The 27,486-nt window shown below is 41.6% G+C and overlaps 2 protein-coding genes across 4 annotated transcripts in view; one reads left to right on the top strand and one right to left on the bottom strand.

Annotated features, from left to right (window-relative positions):
• phc2b (polyhomeotic homolog 2b) overlaps positions 1-27,486 on the top strand; it is a 233,622-nt gene that overhangs the window by 56,176 nt on the left and 149,960 nt on the right. The window lies entirely within an intron of this gene.
• The window catches only part of anks1ab (ankyrin repeat and sterile alpha motif domain containing 1Ab), a 44,118-nt gene that overhangs the window by 5,946 nt on the left and 10,686 nt on the right, over positions 1-27,486 (bottom strand). For all 3 annotated transcript variants that reach the window (XR_014595384.1, XM_083971595.1, XM_083971594.1), the window contains exons 2-12: positions 21,543-21,615; positions 15,604-15,719; positions 11,075-11,173; positions 10,183-10,329; positions 7,832-7,939; positions 5,163-5,333; positions 3,447-3,584; positions 3,237-3,308; positions 2,895-2,978; positions 2,646-2,783; positions 1,550-1,726 (exon numbers count right to left, since the gene is read on the bottom strand). Coding sequence is in view for 2 of the 3 variants with exons in the window: in XM_083971595.1 (XP_083827721.1) it covers positions 1,550-1,726; positions 2,646-2,783; positions 2,895-2,978; positions 3,237-3,308; positions 3,447-3,584; positions 5,163-5,333; positions 7,832-7,939; positions 10,183-10,329; positions 11,075-11,173; positions 15,604-15,719; positions 21,543-21,615 (1,323 nt within the window). In the remaining variant the exon portion in view is untranslated. The remainder of the gene's footprint in view (positions 1-1,549; positions 1,727-2,645; positions 2,784-2,894; positions 2,979-3,236; positions 3,309-3,446; positions 3,585-5,162; positions 5,334-7,831; positions 7,940-10,182; positions 10,330-11,074; positions 11,174-15,603; positions 15,720-21,542; positions 21,616-27,486) is intronic.

Raw genomic sequence — 27,486 nt, 5'->3', positions numbered from 1 at the left:
TGTATCTACATTTCCAACCCACAGGATTAGTAACCCAGCGTTACGCCAATGGAGCACAGTCTTAGGTGGCTGCTTCATAAGGTTACGGTTTACACCTTTAAAAAGCCCTGTTCACAACTAGCATCTCCATTGTGCAACATTACACCAGCGAGTGGAAGCTCATTTTAGACTAATATTAGTGGCTATTTCCTGCTGTTTATTGGACTAATGGAGGATGCTCCAGCAAACCCAGCTGTTACCATTGGGTTAGTCAGAACAGAATAAAATATTTATCCTACTTAAAATACTACAGAATATCTACATAGTTTTTCACTGCATTACAAGAACAATACTGCTTCTTAATTTCCATGCTGACTTTTTTTGCTTTATGCCCAGTCTCTTAGCACAATAAGATGCATGTAGCCACCAAACACACTGACACTTTTCAACAGATTCAACTGAATTTTTTGTTTTAAAGCAGTGACCTAGCACTTTCAGCAAGCCCATGGGGCTGGATGGCGAGGGAGCCGCAGCTGATAAGATTTACTAGCAGTCGTCATTTCATCAGCCCCCTAAATCCTGTGTCTGACTTCTTCTGCCTCAAATCAAAGACCCTTGGAGAATGTAGGAAATCTGCCGTCGTGACGACTGTGAACTGCGATCGCTGAGAAAATAACGAGACTGCAGTTTGACAGGTGCAGTAGCTTTAGGTGAGGGGGTGGGGCTTAGCGAAGATTCAGCTGCTCCTTTACGGAAGATTTAGAAAAGCTGTATCAACAGTTCCTGTTTCAGCAGAGCAGATTCACAAGCATTAACAAAGCGAGAAAAAAGCATCTAAACAAATTGCAGCAGATCGGAGTCCCTCCCTGCCTTCTCGTCTAAAACTTTAACAACCGGCCACATTCATTATGCAGCTCTGTGATTACTCCATATATTATCCTTACAGGCAGGTAGTAAAACAAAGTGATTTGTGACTCTGCATACGCATGTGGCCCAGTGGTGTGCGTGCTCTCGGCTGTGCAGCTCTCTCAGGTGGCAGTGATCACTGAATGCTCATTATATGCAGCCTGAGAGGTCAATGCATCAAATGCGTAGCTCGGGGTACACGTGAACATTTACGCAACACACTCATTCAGCGGTGAGGAAGCAGCGGATGGGTCCAACCGGCAGGGCACAGCCCCGAGAAAAGTCCCAGAGGAAATCATACACCCGCCTGGAGGCAACAAATAAAACTATTCATTCATCATGTTTCCCATATGCACAACAAGAAAATGCCTTTTGATCGCTGTGACTCACACAGTCGGGGTTTGGGTGAGATGAAATTGGTAGCAAAGTAATGACTCATCACTTTCTACCACACACGCAGCAAATCTTCCTTCGTAGGTGGCCCATTGGGCATTGAGCAGCAGGGAAAAGTCGGTCATGAGGTCTGTGTACCCTTTCTGTATTATGATTGCACAATGTCATGTTTCTGTTCTCCCTCTGTCCTTTTAAAAACTACAGCAAATTCAACACACTCACAGATATGCACTTTTCTTTTCTTTCTTTTTTTTCGTAGGGTGGTACTCACTGCTGATCTCCGCATGCTGCTCCACGACTGAGATACAGGGCGGCTGGTTTTGGTCTCTATGACCTCTGAGGGCAGAGATGAAGGGGGTACATATTGTCTCGCCCTGGACTGCATCGCCATCTGATAGGCCACCTCAAATGCCTGTCCCAGTGTTAGGATGATCTCGTAAGTCTGCGTCTGTGGGGATGAAAACGACTGCTTTAATATCTGTAAATCAAGATATAAAGTCAAAGTCATAGTGGTTCAAAAGCTTTTTAACAGCAGCTTTTCAATAAATTTGAAGTGGGTTCACATTAACCTTTAGAAACACAATATATGGGCCCTTTGAGTCCAAAACAAACGGCCTGGACTCCTAAATGAATCTTCAGGTGAGATCTGTTTTCACAAAGGTGACTCACTTTCTTTTAGAGGCAGAGAACAATTTCAACTCATACAATTACAATCTACTGTATTTTTAATATTCCAGTGACTTTAAACTCTTTTTCAATATATTATACTTCAACATTAGGAGATATCACATCTTTTTGGCTTGTGAATGTTTGTTTTGACACTGTACTCCGCACTAAAGCTTTGCTCTTCACATTGTCAGGATAATTACTTAGTGTAATTATCCCCTGACTCTTGGTTGAATATCAAACACATTTTCAGAGAAAAGCGGAAGCTATTTTTGCACAACATACTGCCCATGAAATGACTGTGTCAAATATAAAAACTGAGGCTCAGAATTAATGTTTGGCTTCGTGAAATCTGATCTTGACTGTTACAGCTGGCTCCATATGTGTCAGAGATGAAAGATCGTCATCAACCTTCACAGAGGCTGAGCATTAGAACATAACCAATGGCTGGACATGGTAATGCCACGCGCAGTAGGAGGGGCACTTCAATTAGACCATTTGAAGAGCTAATCAAGAAAAATATGTCCATCTATGAGTGCATTTTTAACAGCAGGATTCAAAGGACACTTAGTTTTTCCATTATTGACGGTAACAGTAGATCAAATTTATATTACATGAAGCAAAAGACACAAGACACTATGTGTGTTTTGACCACATTTTTGCTTTTTTTTTTTTTTTTTACAGTGTAGAAATGTACTCACCACTTCCACCGTGCTGAAGACATGACAGAAGTGGTGGCCACTCTTCAGATCCTTGGTAATGTAAGCGAAAGTGCAGAGGTCATCTGGGTCTTGGGCAGCGCACGAGATGTTTCTGATCTCATGCTCTGCAACTATGGTCTGCAGGAAGGAAGGAAGGGAGTGAGTGCTAACTGGAAATCAACCGCTAATGGAGGCTGAGTGAGTGAACTTGAATGTTTGGTTTGGGCAATCAATAAACATTCACATTACCTTCGTGGCTGCATCAATGAACTTGACCCCTCTGTAGGTAATGGACAGTATGACTACTGGACCTTTTCTTGAATCCTTTGATTTCTGAAACACACACGTTAAATAAAGTGAGGGGAAAGTGTAGTGCAACAGAATACATTGGTTCATGCACTCCAAAGGTGATTGTAATAAAAAAATAAAAATCAGCTGCTTCTACAGACAGGTCTCCCTTCCGTATCATGGTTTTCATGTCTGACATTTACTTTTATTTATTTGCTTTAATTCATTTACACTTTCCAGTTGTTCTTCAAAAGGTCAGTCCAAATGAAACAAGAAGAAAAAACTATTTTCAGTAACGTTTACCCTAATTTTAGCGCAGGCATCTTGTGTGGATTCAATCCCTCGTAGATCCCTGATTATCATTGATCCTAGGTACTAGAAGGGAAAGTCAAAACACACCAAGGTTGGGTCAATTTATAAAAACAATGAAATGCCAGTTAGCCCACTTTAGGGGAAACAGTGGATACCACAATGTAAATAGTGCAATTTAAAAGAAAGTAAAGCAAGACATACAGTTGCCTCGTATCCGCAGGAGTCCAGGATGAGTTTCTCAGGCTGGTGATGCCAGGCGGACACTGTGGCGTAGGTAGCAGAGTGGCTCGGCGGCCGGAGGTTTAAACGCGAGTCTTTGTGTCGCTCACTCTGTCTGTCCTGCAGAGACGTGAAATCATTGGTTGCTGAGCGCAGTGAAAAGAGACAACATGACGAACAACTGTGACATGAAACAAATGAATTTCTTCTATAAGACAGTGGGAGACCTCTGCTTTATTCAGGTCAGCGTCACTTCTTTATCACAAATACACATCTCAGTCAATAAAGAGTGATTATGTAGTATAATTTATATTATGATAGAGGTGAAAGCTGATTCCACTGATCACACATGTAACCTCACTGACCCCAAATACAAATCTGTGTCTCAGTCAAGCTAGTAAGGTGAAAGACTTCTGACTGCTGTACATCAGTGCAGAGGCGTCTGAAGTCTGCCTCGTCAGCACTTTAATCTTTAATACAAGCCCTTTGTGATCTGCTGTGTATACTCATAAATATTCATGTGCTGAGTTGGGCCGATAGGTCAATGTAGGCTGTGCATAAATCACTTGTCAGAGTAAAATATATTGATGACAAAAGTCTACCAAGCATTTAGTGAAAAAATAAATATTGATTTTACATATCATGGACCCTGGCTGGTGCCGTTGTACAATATTTTCCTTTATACATGCTCATCTGTGTTTTCTCTTTTGACTCAGTGAGTCAGACAGCTGGCGTGTCAGCTTGACTGGTTGTGTGTGTGTGTGTGTGTGTGTCGTAGTTTGACCTTTAGCAAATGGTAAAATTTGATCACCAAGTTACTCTTAGGTCATTCCCTTGAAGGAGAACTGAAGAAAGTCAGGGGTAGGTTGTGATAGAAGACAGTACACACGCACACACTGTGTGTCACTGTATGAAGCTATACCATTAATCACTCCTTTGCATTATTCCTTGGTGTAATGTTCTTGTGGTTCTGGGCTTGGTCCATTACTGTAAGATTAAGGTCAACCTGTGATTTTGTTGTGCATCAGGAACGAGCATAAACTGTAAAAAACTTGGACGTAGCATCTGTGACGTCACCCATTGGTTTTGGGGAGTCGTTTTTGTGACTCAAATATGGCGACCTGAACAGCGCCATGATGGATTTTGGTGGGCGTGTACTTTCCATATTTGGAGGAGAGGCGGTAACTCAATGGGTCAACTGGCCGAGAGCCCGCCCACTGGCCTCAAAGCAACTGCCAAACCTGCTCCGGACCTGTCACTCAACGTTTCCACGCCCTAATTTATGCAAGAATTTTAAACCTAATAATAGTAAAACGGTAGAGTTAAAAAAAAATTCACCCCCCTCAGATTGTGTGCGGGTTGAGACCAAAAAACGTGATGACACCAGGCTTTGATCACGTTTAATGAGGATGTAAAGTCTGCGATTTTAACATGGGGGTCTATGGAGAAATGCTGCTTTCTGACACCAGCCCCCAGAGGAAGCCGAGGGGATTGCAGTTTTTTGAACGCGGAAGTGAGCTTCACTTCTCAGACCGATAACTGCCCCCTTGGGAACGAGTCCGTGTGCGAGAAACCTCAACAACATGTGATGGGCCTCCCTAACACATTTAACTTTACAGCGCCTTCTTGTGTATTGAGTTGCTCTCTGAAAGTGAATCAGTTTTCCTAAAGTGGAAGAAAGTGAAGTGAGGAACTCACTACAGAGCGTGGCCTCTCACTGTAAGACCTCAGAGAAACACTACAGTCTTGGTCGCCTCCTCTCCGCCTCCGGTCTGACTCAGTCAGGGGCAGGAGCATGTCCATGGAGCGACTGGTGTAGGGGTCCATCTGACTAAGGGGAGACGTGGTCTGGGACAGGAGGTCATGAAACTGTCAAAAAACACACAGACACACAGTCACACAAAAGAGCACAAACACAGCACAGATTAATGGTTTGACAGAACTGTCTACATGGGCTGGTTTGCCTGATCTACATCCAAGCCTAATCCTCGACAAAAGAGCCTCTTCCATGGAGATTCTCCGTTCTTTTTAGTCCACTTTAATCTGCCTGGGAAATCAGCCCTGAGTATTTAACTGTTGTGAACATAATGATATTGAAGAATTTCATTCCAAAATTAGAAATCCGCTGCAGAAAGAAAAGGATCCATTTTCTCACAAAATGATGTTGGCATAGAAATACAGCTTGCAATGTGACGCTGTTTAACTTCCACCGTCAGCTCTGTTTTAACTGTTGTTCAGAAAATTGTTTTTCAGAAAAGTAACAGGGTGTTATCTTCCATCTCCATTGAAATATTGAGCACTTTAACATCTTTATTTGACATATTGAAAGCATTTTAAAATTAAAAACATCTTGTATCTTACAAAGCTATCACTCACACTGAGCACACCGGGTTATAAAAGATGGCATATCCAGAATTACCCTTCAATCTAATTATGCATATTGAACATATCCAAGCTATTAGCTGAATTAGCACCAACAGTTTGTTCCTGCAGTTTAGGTGAAACAGTAGTATTAACATTGTTGCAGTCTGATTCACAATGCATATTGCTTTAGATAAAATCACACCTCTTGCACTTTATTTTTGTGCATTCTTAGTAGGGTAGGTACTAAATAGGTGTTGTCCAATATACATGATTCAGCAGGATTTTTAATAATTACTAATTAGTAATTACTTAATTAATCATGTAACACAACCTAGACTTTTATTAGCAACAAAAAATGAATGGATTTGCATCAACAAGTTCTACTAATTTTCACGACTGATCATAGTTATTTGCTGATTAATTTCTCAATTAATTGTTTGGTTGATGACAGTTGTCATAGGGCGCTTTCACACCTAATAGTCCGGACCAAGGTCCGGACTTAATTTTTTTTTTTTGTTACATTGTTCCCATATAGTCCAGTAAAGTTCGCTTTCACACTGCTATTATGACAGCGGACTTAAGGATCTACCCACGTCATGACGGATGAGCGTGCGTCTGACGTTAGAGCATAGAAAGTGCTCTGAAAAAAATAAAATAAAAATATGTGTAAAAAAATAAAAATATAGCCTACAGCTGGAAAGCACGCTGTGGTTTGTAATCGCGGTGCAGAAGAGTGAGTTTAGAGCTGATGAAAGGAGAGAAAAAAAGAGGGTTGTGCCGCGGCGAAATGCTCTCATTGATCAGAGTGGCAGCGATCAGCTGTTTTGTGTAGTGGAGGGGAACACACACACACGCTATGCGCACACGCGATCCTCCTGTCAGATGCGGCTGCATCTCTCCAGGTCACTTGTGTGTGTGAGTGTGAGAGAAATAAAAGCTCTGACTTGCTGGGGCAGACGTTGTTTGGTGTCCCCCGCTGATAAATATCCGTCTTTTTCATATTTTTTTCGGCGGAAAAAATATATTCGGGTCAATGTATAAAAAAATAGGCTATATAAAAAAATGCATGTATCGTTTGGGGATTTATATTAAACACTCTACTGTTTAATTCCGTGTAAACGTTTACAAGTGTAGCCTACACTGACACACCCATCCCTCTGACCAAATCTGGATATAATATGATCTCCTCCTCTCCCCAAGTGTTGCCGCCGGTTGCCGCGGCTCCTCTTTCCTTTTTTTCTGTTTATTTACTTTTTTCGGCACGACGTGACTTCCTGTATTTGGTCTGATAGTTCGAACCTTCCAAAAAAATGCTTTCACACTACGCAGCAGCGGACCTTGGTCCAGGATAGTCCGGACCGAGACCACCTCCTGAGGCTGGACCAAAGACTCGGTCTTTAGTCCGGACCGTGGTCCGGGGGAGCTTTCACACCTGTCAATTTGATCCGAACTATCTGGAAAGTCCGAAAGTCCGGACCAAACGAGGTAGGTGTGAAAGCCCCCATAATCTGTTTGGTGTCCCCCCCCAGAGATTTACTTTTGTGTAAAACAAAAAAACAAATCATCAAATTTTCACATCTGAGAAGCTGCAGCCATCTTCACATAAACAAGACTAAAATATTAATTCCATTAGAAAACTAGTTGCTGACTAAGTAGATAAACTGGCTGGTAATTCATCTAGATTAACTAATTGTTGCATTTCTATATAGATTACAATTACACAATTAAACACACAATTGAAACAATATAAATGTAGGTATTTAATGTCATACTAAAATCTTATATACCACCAGGTCTAGAATAACAGTACAAGGGGTTTTCTAAAATCACATTATGGGACATTTTACGTTAAGTTAGTTACAACACTGCCTACATCAAACAATAAAGGCCTCTTAATAAGAAAACACGGCCTGAACAGCAAACAGTGAAAACTCCAATAAATGTAGATACATTTAAATAAAAAAGAAATAAAACTGTAGTGGTTTGTACATCATCAGTCTTACCATAATTGGGGACAGACGACGGGACTTAGTTGGAGCCTCTTCATAGGGTCTCTCTGCTAGAGAGGCAATGATCCTCTTTCTGTGGCCCAGGGGACCAATCTTTATAACCTAGAGAGGACAGCATCAGGGCACAATATGAAGCAGACTTCCCAGTGCACTGTGGCATCAATATCCCATGCACAAGAATTTTTCTAGACTGAGCTAATAGAGATATACCCAAAATACACTGACACAGAGTTGGTGGCATGCACCCCTCACTGGCAGGCATCCACAGGCAAACAGAAATGACTCTCGTCAATAATTCAGCCTCAATCTGTTTTGCCGTAAGCTTAAAGTACAGCACTGTCTTCATCCAGGGACACTCTATAATTCACAATCCATTTTTAGACACCGTGCTTAAATGACACAGAACTTGGTGACTTATAGGATGACAACAGGTTATAGCCAATTGAGCAAATGATAATAATTTGTCATTATTTAAATGTGTTTTTAATTTACGACAATTTATGTTACCTGCCACACATTGGTCCAGCTACACCTGTCTTTTTAACCTTTTATATTGCCATTTCAACCGGTGTTGCTTAAATCCTCTGAGGATGAAAACATAGGTTATGTAGTCAAAACTCATTATCTCAAAACTGCCTAATTGGCTATTAACATTCATGCTCATCCAGTAAAGATGGATGTCGAGTGATTAATGTTACATTTGCAATTATGTTGCTGGTACAAATTATTCCAGAACAGGCTCATATGGGTCTTTGTCTGAAGGCTTCAATTATGTATTCTGCGGGAGTCAGAGGAGAACTGTTTTGTGCTCTGGATTTTTGAGGCTGTTTTTATTTTTCTCATGTAAAGAATTCCCAGTGAGACTACCATGCGCAAAGCGTGTGAAATAAGATAATTTAAACAGTGATAAAAAAGCCTTGGGATTGTATGGGAATGTATCACAGCTCGTAAATCATCTTGATGCTTGATGCTATTTGCTCAAGAGGATGTAGGAAATGTAATGGGCAAAGTAAGTTCTGCCAAGATGCTCAGAGGCAGTTCTGCTACTCTGCACACTGAAAGTAATGTGCCCTGCGCTCACACCCATCTTTCTGTACCGCATCGCAGTCTGCTGGCCACCATCCCTCAAACACTGCATATACAGTATGTTTGGCTGCTGCTCTCCTGCAGCTGCTGATGATACTGCAGCTGTTGCTGTTTTCTGCCATTTTTCCGCTGCTGTCTTTGTGTTGATCACAACGGGAAACACACGGGAATGTAGGTGGAGGACGGGAAAAATGTAATCCTTGCTCATCCACTACGATTTCTTATCAGCCGTATGTATTAGATCATCAGTCAGGCTCCCTGTCGTCACCTGAACAAAGCTACTGTCCACATGACACCTGGCTGTCACTGAAACTGTAACATTCAAGAGAAACTGTAGCTTTGCTGGAGTGTTAAGAAGTGTACCTTTAATACAACACATTCAGTCCAAATAAACCCAGTGTAAAATATAGCATATAATATAAGGATGTCTGTAAAGTTCCTGTAGCTCAGTGGCTCCAACCATCTGAGTTGAAGACTCCTACAAACAGTTGGTTGTTATGAATCCTTCTTAGAGGCAAGAAAAATTAATCAATCCAGTATTCCACAAGAGATTAAAAACTAGAGAAAAGTCAGGAGAAGAAAAAAAGTAGTACAGGATAATTTTCCCCTTTTCTGTCCTGTTGCCCAGCAGATTTATCTACCCTGCATCAGCCTACACACACACACACTCACACACACACACACACACAGACCAGGCCGTTGCTCACAAAAATGATGTTTTCTTAGCAATTTAGCCTGGTTAAATAAAGGTTGATGATGATGACGCACAAACACCGACAGGTAGAACCCAAATGACGCATGCAGTTTTCTATAACTGCCACAGCTTTTAACCGAAAACAAATTTAGTCCTCCTTTATGATTACAAATTATCATAAAATGTTAGATTATTTCCATAAAGATTAAACCAAATTACATACTTCCCAGTCATCTTTCAAAGCATTGCTCTTTAATTTACATTTTATCTGTTCTGTATCTACTAATTACTCAGTGATTCTGAAAATGTTTCCGCTATAGTTTTATGCAAATGGGTCCATTACCAAATAAGTCATTTCAGCACTGCAAGTGCCTCTTAACCTCCAACACAATCCATATGGAGGCCAGTCTGTGAGAACTGGACCAAGAAGAGCGCTAGAGTCCATTAGCATTCATGGGTCTTTGTCAAAACATGAGACACTGAGCAGTAACATGCTCTCCCATCATCTGAAAGAGCCCAGAATAAAATATGTGTTGGATAAATGATGCAAGTCATGATTTCTTACATTGACGATCTCCAGCTCCCACAGGTTCTTCACACACTCCAGGGTGCGGTAGCCGCTTGAAAGGAAGTTGGGTAGATATTCATGCAGACCGAGGCCATCCAGCCAAGAGACAAGAGATGTGCTGCCATCACAGCCCAGTGCTTTGACCTGCAGAGCAGAGAGAAACACATAAGATAACAGGGGCTGTATTCTTTTGTATGCTGAGAAAGGAAATTGAAATAGTAATGTATATATTATTGCTTTCCAGTTGGTATAAATTACTTAGGAACACGCTAGCTAGATAGCTGTATATTGCCATTAAATCTGATACAGATGCTCATGGTTCCCAGAAGATGAATCCTAAAGACTTCATTGATCCTATGACTTTTCCTCATGTGTCAAGCTGACATTTTTGGTTTTGAGCTAAATATGTTAACAGCTAGCTACTGGATGGACTGGAAATGGAAATTCCCAATGATATCAGGGCCAGAGGGAAAAAATGGTCTTTACTAATTTCCTGACTTTTGAATTTACAGCCATCAACCTTAATCTCATATTTCTTTGATTTACCACCAAATATCAGCAAAATCAATGGCACTGCATATGCTAACAGACCAAGATGCTAGCAAACATTATACACCCATTTGACATTAGCATTTAAGCATTGTCACTGTGAATGTTTTAGCATGCTGATGTTTTACAGTCTGATTACACCATTCTCTACTACTAGATTACACATTTTTATTTAAAATTTCCAGTGCAAATGCAGGTACTAGTTAAAATCAGGTATGTGTATAATATCTTTTTCTTTCTTTCTTTTTTTAAATCAATAAGCTAATATTTTGACCTTTATTCTCTTAGACTCAGTCACTTTCCTTCCTCCGTGCCAAGGTTAAGTTGTGAGGTTAAGTACCTTAGGCAAACCACGTGCTGCATGGAGGATCTTCTTTCTGTGTCCTGGGTCAGTGATCCCAATGTCTCTGAGGTCCTGGTCCTCCATCACGTTACTTCCCTACATGTGCACAAACACAGGAGACAAGCACAAATAAACACATCCACACACAGGCGCACATGGCCACACTCTCAAACGCACATGCATGCGAACAAAAAAAATGCATACAAGCAAAACACACACACGCACTCACACAATGTATAGACATACAGCGGTACGATTTCAGAAAATAAATAAATCGTCTATTATGTAGTATATCTCACTCACACACTCACACTTACAACTTACAACAGACTCTATACTTATACATGACAATTCGCTATAAGAACATGGGTCAATAAAAGTATCATGACATATTCTACAATGTAACTACCAGAGTGTGCAAACACACATACAACATGCACACACACGCAGAGTATGCACATCTCTGACACAAGCAGTAACAGCAGAGTGGGAGGACAATGAAGTCAAATAAATTGTGCATGCCAAGAGTAATCAATCTGATCTGGTGCGACTCAGAGGGAACAAAGCTTTCATAACTGCAGCAGCATCCACACAATCCCTTTGCTGCTGCGTTTCATTGAGGGAAACTAAACAGTCCACGAAGAACCAAAAATATGTCACTACATACAGTCGTGACAATTCCTTGATTTAGGACATAGAAACAATGAACAATGATCATTTGCCACTTTCCACAATCTTGACTGACAAGCAGATTCTTGTTGGTTTCATGTAGTCGTTCATATTCACGGCTCCGGCTGCTTTGTCATCTTATTCCAGTTTATAGGCTGGAATAAAGATACAAGGAGAACCTTGAAAATGTGGAGCTAAGCGTTTTTCCCCGTGGACTGCTGCAGATTGATTCTTCCTGGCCAAGAATGTTAAAATGTTCTGTAGTCTTTACTCAATCTGCTCTCACTGGATTGGTTTCAGAGCACAATGCAGCAGTATTCACGGGCCTGTATCAGGGTGCAGTTGGGAGATTACTCACTGATCGCTAGAATAAAGGTCAAAATGAAGCAGGGTCTGATGTAAGGGAGACCCAAAAATAGATTCCCTACTTTTATTAACACGGTTTGAAGTTTGATGATGCCTCGGGAGACTCTGGAAACTTATTATTTCATGCTGCATTTGAAACATGTGACGGAAATGTATGGTTCAGTACTTACATAGCTTATGAGCTATGGTGGTTTGATTTAATCTGATGCAACTTGCAGATGTAACCATGGTAGAAATCCTTCATCTCGCTAAATGCACTGAGTTAATGCAACAGTGAATTAGAATTGCTCTGCCCCACAGAGGAATTGTTAAGAAAAATACAATTTTGTTACTTTATCAAGAGTTGGGGTCATAACAATAATGGGGGTGGGGGAAAAAAACAAAAACGTATTTTAATGTGTTACAATATGTATGTTCAGGACATTACAACATTTGCGAGAGAGGGGGCTGCAGAAAGTAATCCAATATTAATGCAGGAGAGATGCAATGTAAATGCATGATGGGCGACTTCTAAGATGTTTTGCGCTCGACATTATGCTTCATTGCCACATTAGTTTGGTCATCGGAGCATCAGAGCAACAAAGCATCATGCCAAAAAAAAAAAGGATGAAATCATGTGGAAATTTGGACTGTAAATGAAATGTGTGGGCATAAAGGCCAAGAGAATGGCAGCCACGGGCGCCCCACTTCTGGCAGCATGAAAGGAGCACAAAATGATAATCATCGTGTAAAAATTATGAGAATGGGCACACAGCTGTTCATAATTTATGATCCCTCAAAAGCTGCATCTCAGAGCAATCATCACATGCAGAGAGCCTTGCCGACTCATGTGAGAGTGCCTGCTCTCTTGCTCTGGTGGGCGGGCCGAAGGAAAGTTTCCAAGCAGCACGGTAGATCTTCAGCTGTGACTGTGGTGACAGGTACTTTATGGCTTGCATGCTGAGATTCCTACAGTACCACTGCAGGGTTACTACATAGTGGAGGGTTTTCGTCCTTCTCTTGGTGGGTGTAAAAAAAAAAAAATCAGCTTTGGGTCTATTCCTATTTTGTTTTATATGCTTTCACTTTCTGAAATGGCCAAGTATTATTACACTTTTTTGGTATCCATTGTGTTGTTCTTTAATATGATATTATCACATAAATGAATTCAACCATAGCACTGGATTGAAAATGAGCCACAATATACTGCCCCCTACTGATTGGACTTCTATTCTTTGCAATGAATCTCACAAACAAGTTCTGATGTTCAAGTTCAGTTAGATTGATCACATCTGAAGCAAGTCTGGCAGAATCTAAAAGGGCACAATATTAAACATTCACAATGTCCGCCTGCCTACTCTGACCTTTCGGTTTGTTTGCAACCTCCACATCCTTGTAAATATCCATGGGTAATTTGGCTTGTGAAGCTAATGATTTATCTCCTTGATGCATCAAGTCCACAAGACACATTAGTCGTGGCATGAAAATGAACATCAGAATGCTTAATGACCCATAGTCCTCATCACATTATTGCCCGGAAATCTTGTTCAACATGGAATCTTCCAATGACAGAAAGGTTTATTCGTTTTCTTTCGACCCACTGTCCAGCTATACACTGGTGTTTGGCAATATAACAATTCACATACATTGAGATGAAAACAATATTTTAGCCAGAGATATCTATCTATCTATCTATCTATCTATCTATCTATCTATCTATCTATCTATCTATCTATCTATCTATCTATCTATCTATCTATCTATCTATCTATCTATCTATCTATCTATCTATCTATCTATCTATCTAGTTGTTATACTACTGTGGAAACAACATAAATGGTTCATGTTTAGTTCAGGACCATCGCTGCGTGTCTTTTCGCAGTCAGGAAAATATGCTTGACAGAAAGAGTGCACTGCATGTATACTACAGACTATAGACTTATAGTCCTACATACAGTATACATGATGGCAGTATATGTGCAATGAGCTGACATCTACAACTGATACATCTGCATGGATGATTTATCAGTCTAGCTCCAGTCCATATCGCACACCCCATACTGTAACCTCTTTAACATGACTATATATGACTACACATCATACTTGGTGTCAGCTCATAAGCCAATACAAATGAGAATCTTGAGTTTTATCTGCACAGCACTTCATAGTAGGAGTGATCACATGTTCATAAGGAGTCCGTCATGCTGTGATCTCATGCTTTTACCAGTGAGAAAAGCAGATCAGAAAGCAGCACTGCTCAACTGGAACACTTTGTGAAGACTACCACCTTCCCTCTGAGCTCACTGGTTTCACTTAACTGAGTTTGGCTGTGACAAACTGATATAACATATAGCCCATAGTGTTAATGCCGCTCTCTGTGGTCTGAGAAATGTCTGCGTTTTCCCTTTGGGCCTAGTTATTTACAGTGTACAGCCATGTTTTCCAAAGAAACATGACCGTGGGACTGAAAACGTAATGCTGCCTTTTACAATCACTGCCCAATGCAATATCAACTTTCCTTGCAATGTTCTTTTTGGAAAACATGATAACGCTTTTAGTCAGACTGTAGACATCCTCTGGGCTGCAGTTAAATGAATCTATCAATATGTAATCTGATGGAGGCGTTTAAAAATGCAAAACATTCGTGCAAATTGTGTTGATGATTTCCAGAAACACTAATCTGTCTGATCTTCTTTTTTTTTTCAACCATTACATCACCGTTGACAAATCATGTGGGTTTAGATAATTTACTTAGTTGTGAAATATTCTGTAACATAAATGTCTACATGTCAATGTGTGCATTTAAAATATAAAAGCATGATTACACAGTGTGTAAATACAACGTTAGAGCATGCTGCTGCAGTGTAATCATACATTGTGCAGTTTGTGCAAGATTGTGTCACAGCATCACAAGCAGAGCACAGAACATAATGGGTAGCGGATTTCGTGAGATTTGGCAAGCATCCATGCAAAGTGCATTTAGAGTATACTACAGTTGGTTTAGATTGAGCATTGAATATTTGTCCAGGTTATCTGAATGTATCTACACATAGGTCAAGTCCAGTGGCTGTAAATCAGAGGATTCAGTACAGGGGGAGGAGGTGATCGTAGAATCGTACAGTAAATGAGATGGCATGATCGGGAATGCTGGGAAAAAAGTTAATGGGTTTTGGTTGCCATTTGTCTTACCATTGGTGACAGGCCATATTCTTTAAAGGGATTCAGTGAGGGGCCATAAATCTTAGCAGGGTCATGCACTGCACAGAGGTGAAGAGGAGTTATGGAGGGGAGAGGTGACAGGGGGGAGGAAGAGGAAAGGTTGAGTGTGAAAGAGAAAAGAAGGAGCAGGGGGGGCGGGGGCAGTGGAGGAACTGGGAGACAAGCAGAGGGGGTGAGAGAGAGTGAGAGTGGTGACATAAAAAGACAAATGCAGCCAAGGTTGACGGAGAGGGAGAGGCAGAGTGATGTAAAGTGGAACCGACCCCTGAGATGACGTGCTGCAGGTGACTCACCATGAATCGTAGGTCGTCGAAGCCATTGAGCAGGAACTTGCTCTCGTACTGCGGCAGCCCCACGTGCTCCAGCCACTCTCCCACCGGCTGGTCCAGGGCTTTACCACAGGCCCCATCTGCCGAGAGAGGGAAGCGCTTCAGCAGTGAGAAGCCGTTCAGCCGGTAGCAGCGGCACTCAGAGGACGACACATGGCATTGCCACATCATCCTCGGCCAGCAGAGGCAGAGCCGAGTGCAGCAGCACCAGGCGGGGTGGGGGGGAGACAGGGTCCAGGCCGGGGGTGAGGGGCTCCCACGGTACAGGCGGGGGCCCGGCTAAACTCAAAACACAGGAGGAGGATGGGAAGTGCTGCAGGCCCAGCTCAAGCCCTGCAGGGGGACTGACTAGGCTAATATACACCCACTGGTGTTAGTGTGACTGACTGGAAATGTCAGGCGAGGGTGGAGGTAGTGCAGGGAAGGAAGCCCATCTGAAGCTTGGTGCTGTTAGTTATGTTGGACTGACCCACTACGGCATCTTCCAACAAACAGGGTTCACTAAACATTCCTTTAGTGAGCAGATGAGCGAATGTAAAAACAAGTGCCTAGCTAGTCCGAAAACATGACAATACTGAACACTACAAGTTAAAGAGACTGGGTAATTTTCAGGCTGAGGGAAAAATGGAAATTATCACTAAATAAGACATTATCATACACCACATAGTATTTACTCTACTACAACTATCCCCATAATTTCTTTTAAAATCAAAAACTACTCCCTCAGAGTGTAACACAGAAATATTCAGTTCCCCCAAAAATAAATAAATTTGTCAGGTTTTTCACCACATACTTGTAAAGCTCTGGCTGAGTCCCATGGCTTCATTGGTCAACCTCTTTGAGAGCTAGGACACGGCTCATACAATGAAGGTAGCAGCATACTAAAGTACTGGTGAGGTACTCGTGTTTTTTTTTTTTTTTTTGATCAAGGAATACACATTCGCTTAAATCATGTTTCGTCCTTACTCCACAGCCAGACAGAGTACAGTCAGGTAGACATATTGTAAATCCTACATCGGGGGAGAAAAAAGAGAGAGAAGAGGTTGGCTTAGGATTTCCACAGTGTGCTGATTTTCCAAACTCCTCAATTCATTATCAAATCCAAGTAAAGATTCCTTGATAAAGCTCCAGGTAAGCTGTCTGCCGGTGGAAAAAGGCTCGGTGTCCTTGGTGGTGCCAGTGCTCCCTGTGCTGCCCAGCATTCACACTCTTCAGCAGGATGCTGGCTGTGCGGCTCCGCCACTGAACGTGCTTCTCATCTCTCAAAGCAATAAATCCAGGTCGAGATCCATTGAACGGCAGGTGAGCTCTCGACTCTGAAGCGAGGATCACTGCAGGACCACAGTGCAGGTTAAGCTAGCTCCTTCCTGAGGCAGGCGCAAACCCCCCCCCCCCCACTCAACCCCAACTCCACTCCACTCCCACCCCAGCAGCCCACCTGGTTCTTCTCCTCGCTGGGTACAGCTAGCAGCAGCCTCTGCGCTCAGGGCAGAGGTTTGCTGCATCCCCTGCCTGTCTGAGACATGCAGGCAGTGCAGATGCAGTCACACAGCAGCTGCTCCTGGCTCGCACACGTTACCTCTCACTGCTCACAGGGCATAACGTCCTGACGCCGGCTACTTCTTACACTGGAGACCACCGATCTGCCTCAACCCTCTGCCACTGCTGCCACGTCCTTCCCACATCCACGACAGCCAACAGACTCAGTGATCATCTCCCCCCCCTCTTTCTCATCTGAGCAAATCCCTCAAGCTCTTCTTTTTGACTCCCCCCCCCTCCTTGCTCTCGTCTCTCTCTGCTTTCTTTCTCTCGCTCCCGATCTCATAGCCCCATTCCCATACTGTGTGATCGCACTGCAGGGCTGCCGTATGCTGCCTGATGAAGTGGGGTGCTGCTCCACGTAACCACCTCTCCCTCACTCTCCCACTATATAAATTCCCCTCCCTCTGCCTCTCTCTCTGCCTTGCACTCTCCCTCACTCTGTCTCGCTCTTTGCCTCTCACTCTCAAACACACAGACAGATGCAAACACACTCTGTCTCTGTCCTCATCATCTGTCTCTCTACTACCCCTTTCCTCTTCTGTCTTGCCCCCCTTTTTTTCCCTTGCCCCCCCTCTCCAACTCCACCATCACCACCACTGCACTGATTAGAATTGCACAGAGGCACCCTGATCTTGGCAGTGCAGAAAGGACACCACCATCAAGAGAAAAGGAACAAGCACTGAGACCCTGAAATCACAGTCTTTTTCCTCTAAAGAATGACTAGAATGTAAAGGGATGACAGAGACGCGATCCCGTTCTGCTGCAGGAGCGCCAGTTTTTTTTTGTTTTTTTAGACTAACATGGGATATTGAAACAAAGAGCCTCCTCGAGCCCTTGCTTATTAGCAGATGGCTTTAATTCATTTACATCTTACTTTGATGATAGGACGAGGGGGGGCAGCATTGATTCAAGTCAGCAGAAGTCTCTAATGTGCTCAAACAGGAGAGGGAGAATGGAGAAGAGAAGAGAAGAGAAGAGAAGAGAAGAGAAGAGAAGAGAAGAGAAGAGAAGAGAAGAGAAGAGAAGAGAAGAGCTTCATGTCCACCTGCATCTCACCCAGTCATACAGCATGACAGAGAAGAGGCAAATTCCATTATGTACTTCCAGATGCACAATGGAGGCTAATTACAGAAAAAAAAACCTGGATAAACAAGTGAGATGGTATTAAACTGAGGTATATTTTGGGGATAAAATAAAAAAAGACTCTCACACCGTGCCGTTTGACTTTGCAGGAATTGCCACACTCTACAAGAAAGACTAGTACACTTCAGCACCCACCCATGCAGAGCTGCTCACTGCGTCCGGTGTTATCTGGGTACGGCTGCAGGCGGAGCGTAATTATGTAGGCTTTCAAGCTGCTTGCAATCACCTCACACGTTCCCAACGAGCAGTGGGGCCAGTCAAGTCAAGTCAGGCAGGCAGGGCAAGGTGATGCGGTGCCAACAGAGGGAGGCAAAGTGAAGGGCTATTGATTGAACCCTCCTCCGTAATTGGCCTCCTTCACCACTGTTGCTCCGGTGTTAATGATCAAGTAAAAAGCCAGGTCGGGTCTCCGTGACCCGTCAGTCATCCACGAGGCGCATCATTCGTTATCAGGAAGAGGCTGCTGTCAGATTTGTTCCGAACGAGGGGAAGAATGATGGAAGCGGGGAGGAAGAGAGAGTGAGCGGGCGATAGATAAGACACAGAGAAAGACTAATAGAGGAGGAGGCAATGAAACATATGGGCAAGATAAAAATTTACCATCTTATCTCCAGGACGTAAGAGGGATTGAAGTGGACTAATTATGATTCACTACGAGATCCCACAACTCCTCCTCTGTCTTTACTCTCTCCTCCTGAGCCCTCGCACCAAAGTCAGCTCTTACACCACAGCATCCGGACAAGGACTGTTAAAAATACCAGCCACCCCATCCAATTACCTCCATTCATTTGGGACAGCAGCACCTCCCACGGTAGTAGAACCTAATTACTGACTGACAGAGTGTCCCATGCTCCTCCATGGTGGGGAGTGGAGGGGGGGGGTTCCCGGTCACTGTCATATCCACTGTTAAACAGGCCAAGCTGTCAAATCTACCAAAGTGGGTTTCTGTACTGTTTGAGCACTGCTAGGTCTAGACTTGGCTCCGAGGTGCGCCAAGAAAGACCTATTTACAGAGAAGGAGGTAGAGGTTGTGCCTAGATAAAGCCGTGTCTCTTTATCAGAGCGGGAGAAAAGCACTAGCTTCTTGTCAACACACCCAAGCACTGGAGAAAATGAGCCGCAAAGCTGAATTAATTCAGGGAAACTGAAGGCGGACTCTTTTCCTTTGAACGTCAGTGTGTGCCTTTACACAAACTGAGCCGATGCCTCCTGTGTGCTGTTAGCGGAGCTCTCTCTCCACTCCCTCTCTCTTTTTAAGCTCATTTACTCAGTGCTCTCTTAGCACACAATCGAGGCACTCGTGATGGGCACACAACACAAACATTCTCATCCTTGAGCATGCAAATTGGCACAAAATTGAGGGGCTGTTTTTTTGTAGCCACAACAATCTGATGTTCAGAGACCTGCTTGCCGAAGATGAATTGGTCGTCCTTGGCTCCTGATATGAGAAAAAGGGTAAACAAGGAAAAGGTGGATGGAATGAAAACAGGGACAGAGGATAAGGTTTTACCAGTTCTGTCACGATAGAAAGATAAAAGGTTGGATGAAGAACAATTTAGTTTTCCATCTTTTGTAACCCCCCCCCTCTCTCCCTCTCTCCCTCCTGCTGATGACTGCGTAGGGTACCTGTTTGTTTCCCTTCAGTACGTGGAGAAAGAAATATGACCTCTTTACACATACACACATACACTTACAAAAAACAGCGACAAAAGCATCCCCGCAACCTCCAGAGCTACTTGTGCACAATCTCCGATTAAAATCAGAGCAGCAACTGCATGACTCAGCTGAATCTGGGACACTTTCAGTATGCCGTTCCTCAAACAAGGTCTATAAATAGCACACACCTATATGTGAGAGAAAAAACAAACAAACAACATATTTCCTCTTATGTAATGTTAAATAACCTCGGGTCTTAATTGTTAGGACAATTAATCTAAGAATGCCTGGGTGGGCTGGAAGTCAAGTTACAATTAACATCATCCATCATCACCGCAATGAAAGTCAGCTTTCTAAAGGATCCTGTATAAATTAAGTTTATTTTTTACTTAACTATTATAATATTATTCAGTTGCAGAATGTGCATAGTTATCTTCACACTAAATGACATTAACTCTGTTCACACAAAGAAGCTGGAAGAATTGATTAAATTAGCAGATGTCCTTACAGTTTTCCTACTCAGCATTTAGGTTAATTGGTTGCAGAGGTTAAACAAGTTTTTTTTTTTTTTTTCCCATTAACAACACTTAACTACATAGACTGGAAGAAATTATTACAACGTGACAAGTGCTGCAGTTAAAGTCTTCAGTCTCCTAATTACAATGTCTTTTCTATTTTTCCGCATTCTCACTTCATGTGGTTTTATCAGAATCACACATTTTTCTTTCTCTGTGCTCATGGGTAACACTTCACCTTGCTGTGGTCAGCAGATTGGTAGCCCACGAAGCATACTGCACATAACTAATGAAAGTTTTATCGAAATAAATCTGATGAGACTTGTGAAAAGGTTTCCTGTGCGGGCTGAGAGAGAAGCTGTTACACAATCATGTATGATGAAACCTCCTTATGGCAGAGTATCTAATGGAGGTAGGTTTACACTGTATCAACTCAGGAGTGTTATCTAAACAAACTGAGTTGATGCCAGCTGGCTTCTCCCTCTGCACTGCCTGAAGGACTCTCGATGAAGCGACGCGTACTATCAGTTCAAGCCCTACCGAGATATACAGTAAGTCCAGGAAAAAAAGGAAAGAAAATATGACAGTGAGGGCAATTTAGAATTAGATTTCCCTTAAAGTGGAGACCTTGTGGGTAACAAATAACAATGATGTGCCAAACAAATGTCGGCTTTGATCTATGTGACTTATAAGGACAAGGAAACCCCTGTCCATCTTACCTGAAGGTGTGTTTTTACATTGAATATAGAAGCTCTGATAAAAGCTGTTGTTGCTCATAAATGTAATCTGCTACAGGGTGTAAAGTGTTTGGTTGCTGCTAACGTGACATATAATTCTCATCCAAAAAACTCTATGGGACTATCATCCATGCAGCACCGAAGCAATTAAAAGCTTTATAAATTATTAATGAATAAGACTCACTCAATTCCCAAGACACAGTTGTCATTTTGCATTAACCAACCGATAAATTCTGCACCACATAGTCATACCTCTGGAAAGAAATTGAGGTCTATGATCATGTTAACAGAACAGAGGGTGAAGTATTACCTGAGCTTGGTGTGGGCTGTTTGTTTTTGGATGATTCAAAGCCTGCTCCGATCAAGCTCATGATCTTCTCAATCTGTTAAAGACAATAAGCATGAAACGCAGGTGTTAAATCACCCCGAGATATAGAATCAAGAAAAAATTGATATCTCACATTGATCTATTTTTAGTAGGTACAAACACTTTTCATAAATGTTAAACATGCATTAAACCCTTTTTTTTTTTTTTTTTTTTTTTTACAGCTTTAAAGGTCCAGTGTGTAAAATGGGGGGAAAATTGTGATATCTAGCGTTCAGATTCTAGATCGCAGTGCTCACTCGCTCGGAGCGACTGTATTTCAGGAGCATGAAGCGATGAGGTAAAAATCTAAACAATTTTACAATTCGATATGTCTGCTGTTGTCCTGCTCTTTCTTCTTTCCTTCTGCCTTCTTCTTCGTTGGTTTATTTATGAATGCGAAACGTGCCCTCTGGCTGGCTGGATTTTTCGTTTGGGCTGCCGTAAAAATGCAAGACGGCGACATTCTCTAAAGCAAGACCCTTGCTATACTGTATATAAAAGAATAACTATAAGGCTACGAAAATTTATAGTGATTATACACTCATAGGTAGAATATTCAGATTTTGCCAATAAGCCTTACCAATTATTACACACTGGACCTTTAAAACAAGAACACTGAAATAATGGCACAGGGTGAGGAGTTGGGACAAGAGAGCCGCTGGGAGCGTTGGGAAGGAGGCGGGCTGCCCTGCAATGATGGATTACGAGCAACAGTCCAACGTGGACAGCAATTCAATGACTAACCCACCACTCAGCAAAAACACAGGAGGGTGAGGGTGAGATGAATTACAAACTAGAAGCTTTTGTGACTCCAAATTATGGAGGCCTGTAGGAAGTCCTGTAGCCAAGTCCAGACAGCACAAACAGACCCGCAGGAGATTCAGATCTGTTGCTGACTGCTTCTTAGTAAGTATTTGATTACCCTCTCAGACCTGTATTACTCAGGTCTCACAGAATAAAGCAAGAGCTTACTGCAAGGTTAAGTGAGCACAATGCTGCATGCAGGAGATTACAGAGCAACTCCGAGAAGAGTTGTTTAGGGGCTTAGAGCCAAAAATGTTTATTTAAGTAGTCTCTGACTTTCCAGGAGAGCCAAAATACATTTCCAGGTTTCTTGTTTGCTTTTGTTTATTTTGCTGGATAACTCAATAGTAGCTCGAGCTGCAACAAAGCACGCTCCGTGCCAAATGCAGTGTGTGGTACCAAGAGCAGATACAGAAAATGAAAGTAGGACAAGTTATGAATATTGTTAATTTTGATTTTATTTGTTAACAGGACTGCACCAGTCTGATACACTGGCTCGCTATCTGCCCCAAGGGTTAGTGCTCGACAGCATTTTATCAAATCCAAATCCAGCTGCAAATCCACTTTTCAAAATCTAATCCTTTCAAATCCCTAATGGAATCTCATTAAGTTCTCATCATTTGCAAGTAACTTAAGTTATAAATCACGACAAGACAACAATTCAATTAAGATCTCTGATCACCTGTTGCTGGGCCAGACTAGTTTGGTCAGAGCAACAAACCTAATAGACATAAACAAGATTCACAACCAGCCTCAGGGGAGAAGTCTGCCAATGTTACTAAAATACTTTGTACTGTAAATGAGGCGACAGATACTGACCTGGAGAAGTGGATGTTAAAATCAAAGGACTAACAAAAGTAAATGGTGTACTTGAAAAACGTCAGTCCAAATGAAGCAGCACATTCTAACTTTTAGTTCGCAGTATAGGTAAAAATCAGGTCCTGCATTTCCCTCAATGCAGCTGGACTGTGTCTGTCATTAGCCTCACTGTAGGTTTTTAAACTCCTCATCTTCTGTGTCTTTGCCAGCGTCATGATAAAACTCAGTGTTTCTACCACACAGTCATGGCAGGCCACCAGCTCAGTGTTTAGTGCCATAGCAAGGCCTTGCCTCAGGTTACCTTATGTGAAAATGATTCCTCTTTCAAGTTTCACACAGATGGACCCTCAAGAGGTATCAGAGTCATTTTTGGAAATGAAGCGTTTGAATAAGTGCTTTTTTTTAATCCCAAGCCAGAGTTTAATATAAAACAACAGCCTGGAAACAGAATGGGACCACTTACAGCAGGTGTGGGATGAGTTGTTATGCTGATCTGTCTCATTTCTTCTATTAAACATTCAAATACAACGATTGTATTTCAGCCGCTTTCATTCATCTCCCCGGTAGTATACATTTCACTCTGAGGCGCCCAATGTCATATTACCTTCAATATAAACACACACAGTAGCGTATTTATGAGTCATCATATTCCAACTCGAGGAAATAGACTGGGACTTATCATATATCCGGCATACTTGAATAATAATCAGACTCATTGCTGGTTAACTGTAAGCAATTTGACTACCGAGTGCAACACAGAGTGCTGACACCTCATGCTTCAAGGACAACAGGCCCTGATGCACAGAATAAATGTACCATTCACCTCATTATAAAGAGAGCACACTAATAGTGGGGTATTTGATATTCTTTCGCTACTGCAGAAGAGTGTACCTCCAAGCATGTTTTGACAACTTTAAACAAGGCAATTAGCAGACAGGGGTCACCTACAATTTTTTGTGCAAACTGCTGCAAATCAGGCTGGGGACTAAATTTAGAATCACTAGAGTAGTCTATTCACAATCAGCAATGAAAATTTTGTGAGCTTGAAAAGCTGATTCTGCTTTCACTGGTGACACCAGAGACACAGCCAGGCTTATTTGATGTAATATTTAGTGTTTGAAAAAGCCCTATGCACTTCGCTAGTGGCATCAACACTGTAGAAAAGCCTTGATTCATTTGGAAGTCAGGCACGTGGGACGCATGGCATATGCCTCCAGCAATACAGACCTCACATTACTCTTTGAATTAACCCAGTTACATTCTATATCACACACACAGACAGACACACACACAGACGGACTGCATTACATCTAAGCTTAAGTGCACCTTTATTAAAACCTGTCACCAAAATGCTACTTCTAAGGAAACCAGCGTCATCATAGTTTAAGTGCTGGAATATTTCATAACATCGTGCACATACAGCCTCATCCACTGCATATAACTGGCAAGACGTTCAGCGATGAGTTGGGGTGGAAATATATTATACACGTCACCTTCTCCAGGTTACAGTTTGTTTTTGAATCTTCTGTGCTCCTCTGTGCTCCTCTGTAAACCTGAAGCTTTTTCTGAACTCCAAAAGAACGACATGTATGCTTTTTACAGTAGTGCAAAAAGTATGGTGTTTCTGCCGTGACCCATGCCCTAAATTAAAATGTAATTGATACAATACTAAGTAGGGATGCTCAAGTCCTTTTTTTTCAACCATACCGATAACCGAGAAAGAAAGGCTAAGATGTAGTGAGTAAAGATGAATTTAATTAAATTATTTAATTTAATCACAACAAAAACAGTTATGACTCTTCAAAAATCAACATTTGCTGTTGTTTCAAATCAACTTGGGGGCAAACGGACTGAAAATGTGTGAAATCAATGCAATGTTGGCTATAGTAATCTGCAAAACTGTCATTATCGGACTTATCTGTGTATTGTGGCTGATAATTATGACGATAATTATCAGCGGGCCAACAATTATCTGAACCAATAGTTATTGTGCATCCCTAATAGTAAGTGATAAAGTTTGGGATTTCGGTACACAACAGACTGTCCTAAAATGTTTAACATTCCAATTTAATTTTTAATACCCAGATCCTTTAAACAGGAAGACTATTACACAACACAATAAGCTATCTGCGCTGAATTACTGAATTACCCTGTATGCTAATGGGATGCCGCTGCCCTTGTACCACTTGTCATTTTACACAGTGTCATTATAGTATTAGTTGTACGACAAACGGTTATACAGTTTGAAAAAGCCAGATCATCACTGACATCTAGAAGTCATCAGCATATCTGTGTTTTCTTTAAGAGCACAAGGTAATTGCACTTGAACTATTGAACATAATTTCCTAATTCAAAGGAGAAGGTTGTTATATTTAAAGCCTGAAAAAGTCAAAACAGGACAGAGAAACATGCTGTTAAGGATTTTTTTTTTTACATCACAAAAAAATAATTACTTTTTACTAATCACCTAATTACTAATAAACACTATAAACAATCTGCAATAGTCCTACCTTTATGATTATGACAGGTGAATCATACCATTCGGATTACAGCAGATTACAATGTTCAGTTTCTCTTAAAACCGAAGAGTAGTGTTAAATCAACTTTGGATTGAAGCAGTGTTAATGTGTATGCCTTTACAGTGAGAGGCATTTCTAATATCTAGTCTCAGATACCCGATTCTATAAACATCTCACTGCATTACTTTACATTAGGAACGCACTGACAAAACCAACTGGTTGTACAAAATAACAATTTCATGTAAATTTACAAAGTGTTCATGAAACTGACTTAAAGCATCGAGCTTCTCCTAATTGGACATGTATTAAAAAGGAAAAGGTTCAGTTAGTCTGACCTGAAAGCGAGCTCTCAGTGGGAATTAATTTGACACCAAAATGCCTCCAGTGAATGTCTGCGAGCAGAATGAAAATAATCAACCAAGATCTATTCACACAGAAATGTAATTGATAGTCCAGTTATGAAGCACATGGGACTCTGAGTGGACTGTATCATTAAATTAGTGGTGCTCAACTCTGAGTGATGGCACTACATCCTGAAGTGATTTACATGTTAATGTAGGTTGATCTGCTCTTCAGTTCCTGCACACGCTGCAAAAATACCCATTTATGTCACGCTTTCAGGCTCAAATCTTGCAATGAAAAGTTTAAGGTAAAATCACTTCATTTTATTCCAATGCAAATCATGGGGGTAAAATTATTTTTTTTGATTAACCGATGTCCTTAGTACCAGTCATATTCTCAGTTGCCTCCAGATATCATTACTTATTCTTCCTGAACTCAAAACAGGTGAAAATACTTTGGAAATAGGCTGTTCTCCCTTTTGAGAATTATAACGTTTTAAATGTAAATTACTGACTGAAGTTATGATTGAAATGAGTCCACTCTTCACCTATTAGTGCAGAGATTGAAAGTCTTCCAGCGTCTCTATGTTCTCATTTTTGTCCAGAAGCTTGATACCAGTTCTGCTGAAAAGCGTCTTGATGCAATTTAAGAGGTTAACATGACAGTCTACACTGGTGAGATGATTTCACTCTTAGAGTTTACTGGAGGTCTTCAGATGTGAAACCCATAATCTACCAAAAAGCAGACCTGACCTTAGATGGGTAATGGGTTCACACTTTGTAGAACAACTTGATGGACTACAAAGTTGGGCCCAACTTAAATTGCTACTGATCTTGGGTTTCTGATTTTGATTGGACCCAACAGGACCCAAGAAAGATTAAATGAGCAACATGGGCTGCATCTTTTTCCAGGGAATCAAAGTAAAACAGATTGCTGAGTTGAATCAATGGGGCTCTAACATGTCAGAGACTGTGCTTGTTACTTTTAAGAAAGCCCCATATTGGATGGGAGTTAGCCAGTTTTTCCCTGAGTCAGTCAGCTTCAGTAAGTTCCTCCACAGTCCTTATTATGCCTCCGCTCATTATGTGCATCACTGCCCCTGAAAAATATACAGGATATGTACATATGTGGCAATGTTCGAAGAGATAAAAACTTAAATCCTGAAATACTAAAGATACCGGTAAGCAAGAAATTGAATATTTTAATATAATTGCTGCCGGAAATGAAGAACGTCACAGAGGCAAGAAATAGGCTACAGGTTTAAGATAAATTGGTAGCACAGACTAACAAACAGTGAATGTTTTGTAATGGACTGGGACCTGGGACCTGAATGGGTATTACCAGAGACAGTATTACCAAAGTCCTTATAGTATGGTACAATATAGAACGTCTCTGGTATTACT

Source organism: Trachurus trachurus (genome assembly GCF_905171665.1).
Source record: "Trachurus trachurus genome assembly, chromosome: 5".
Taxonomy (NCBI): Eukaryota; Metazoa; Chordata; class Actinopteri; order Carangiformes; family Carangidae; genus Trachurus; species Trachurus trachurus.
The sequence above is the reverse complement of the archived record's forward strand: the minus strand, read 5'-3'. Positions and strand labels throughout refer to the sequence as shown.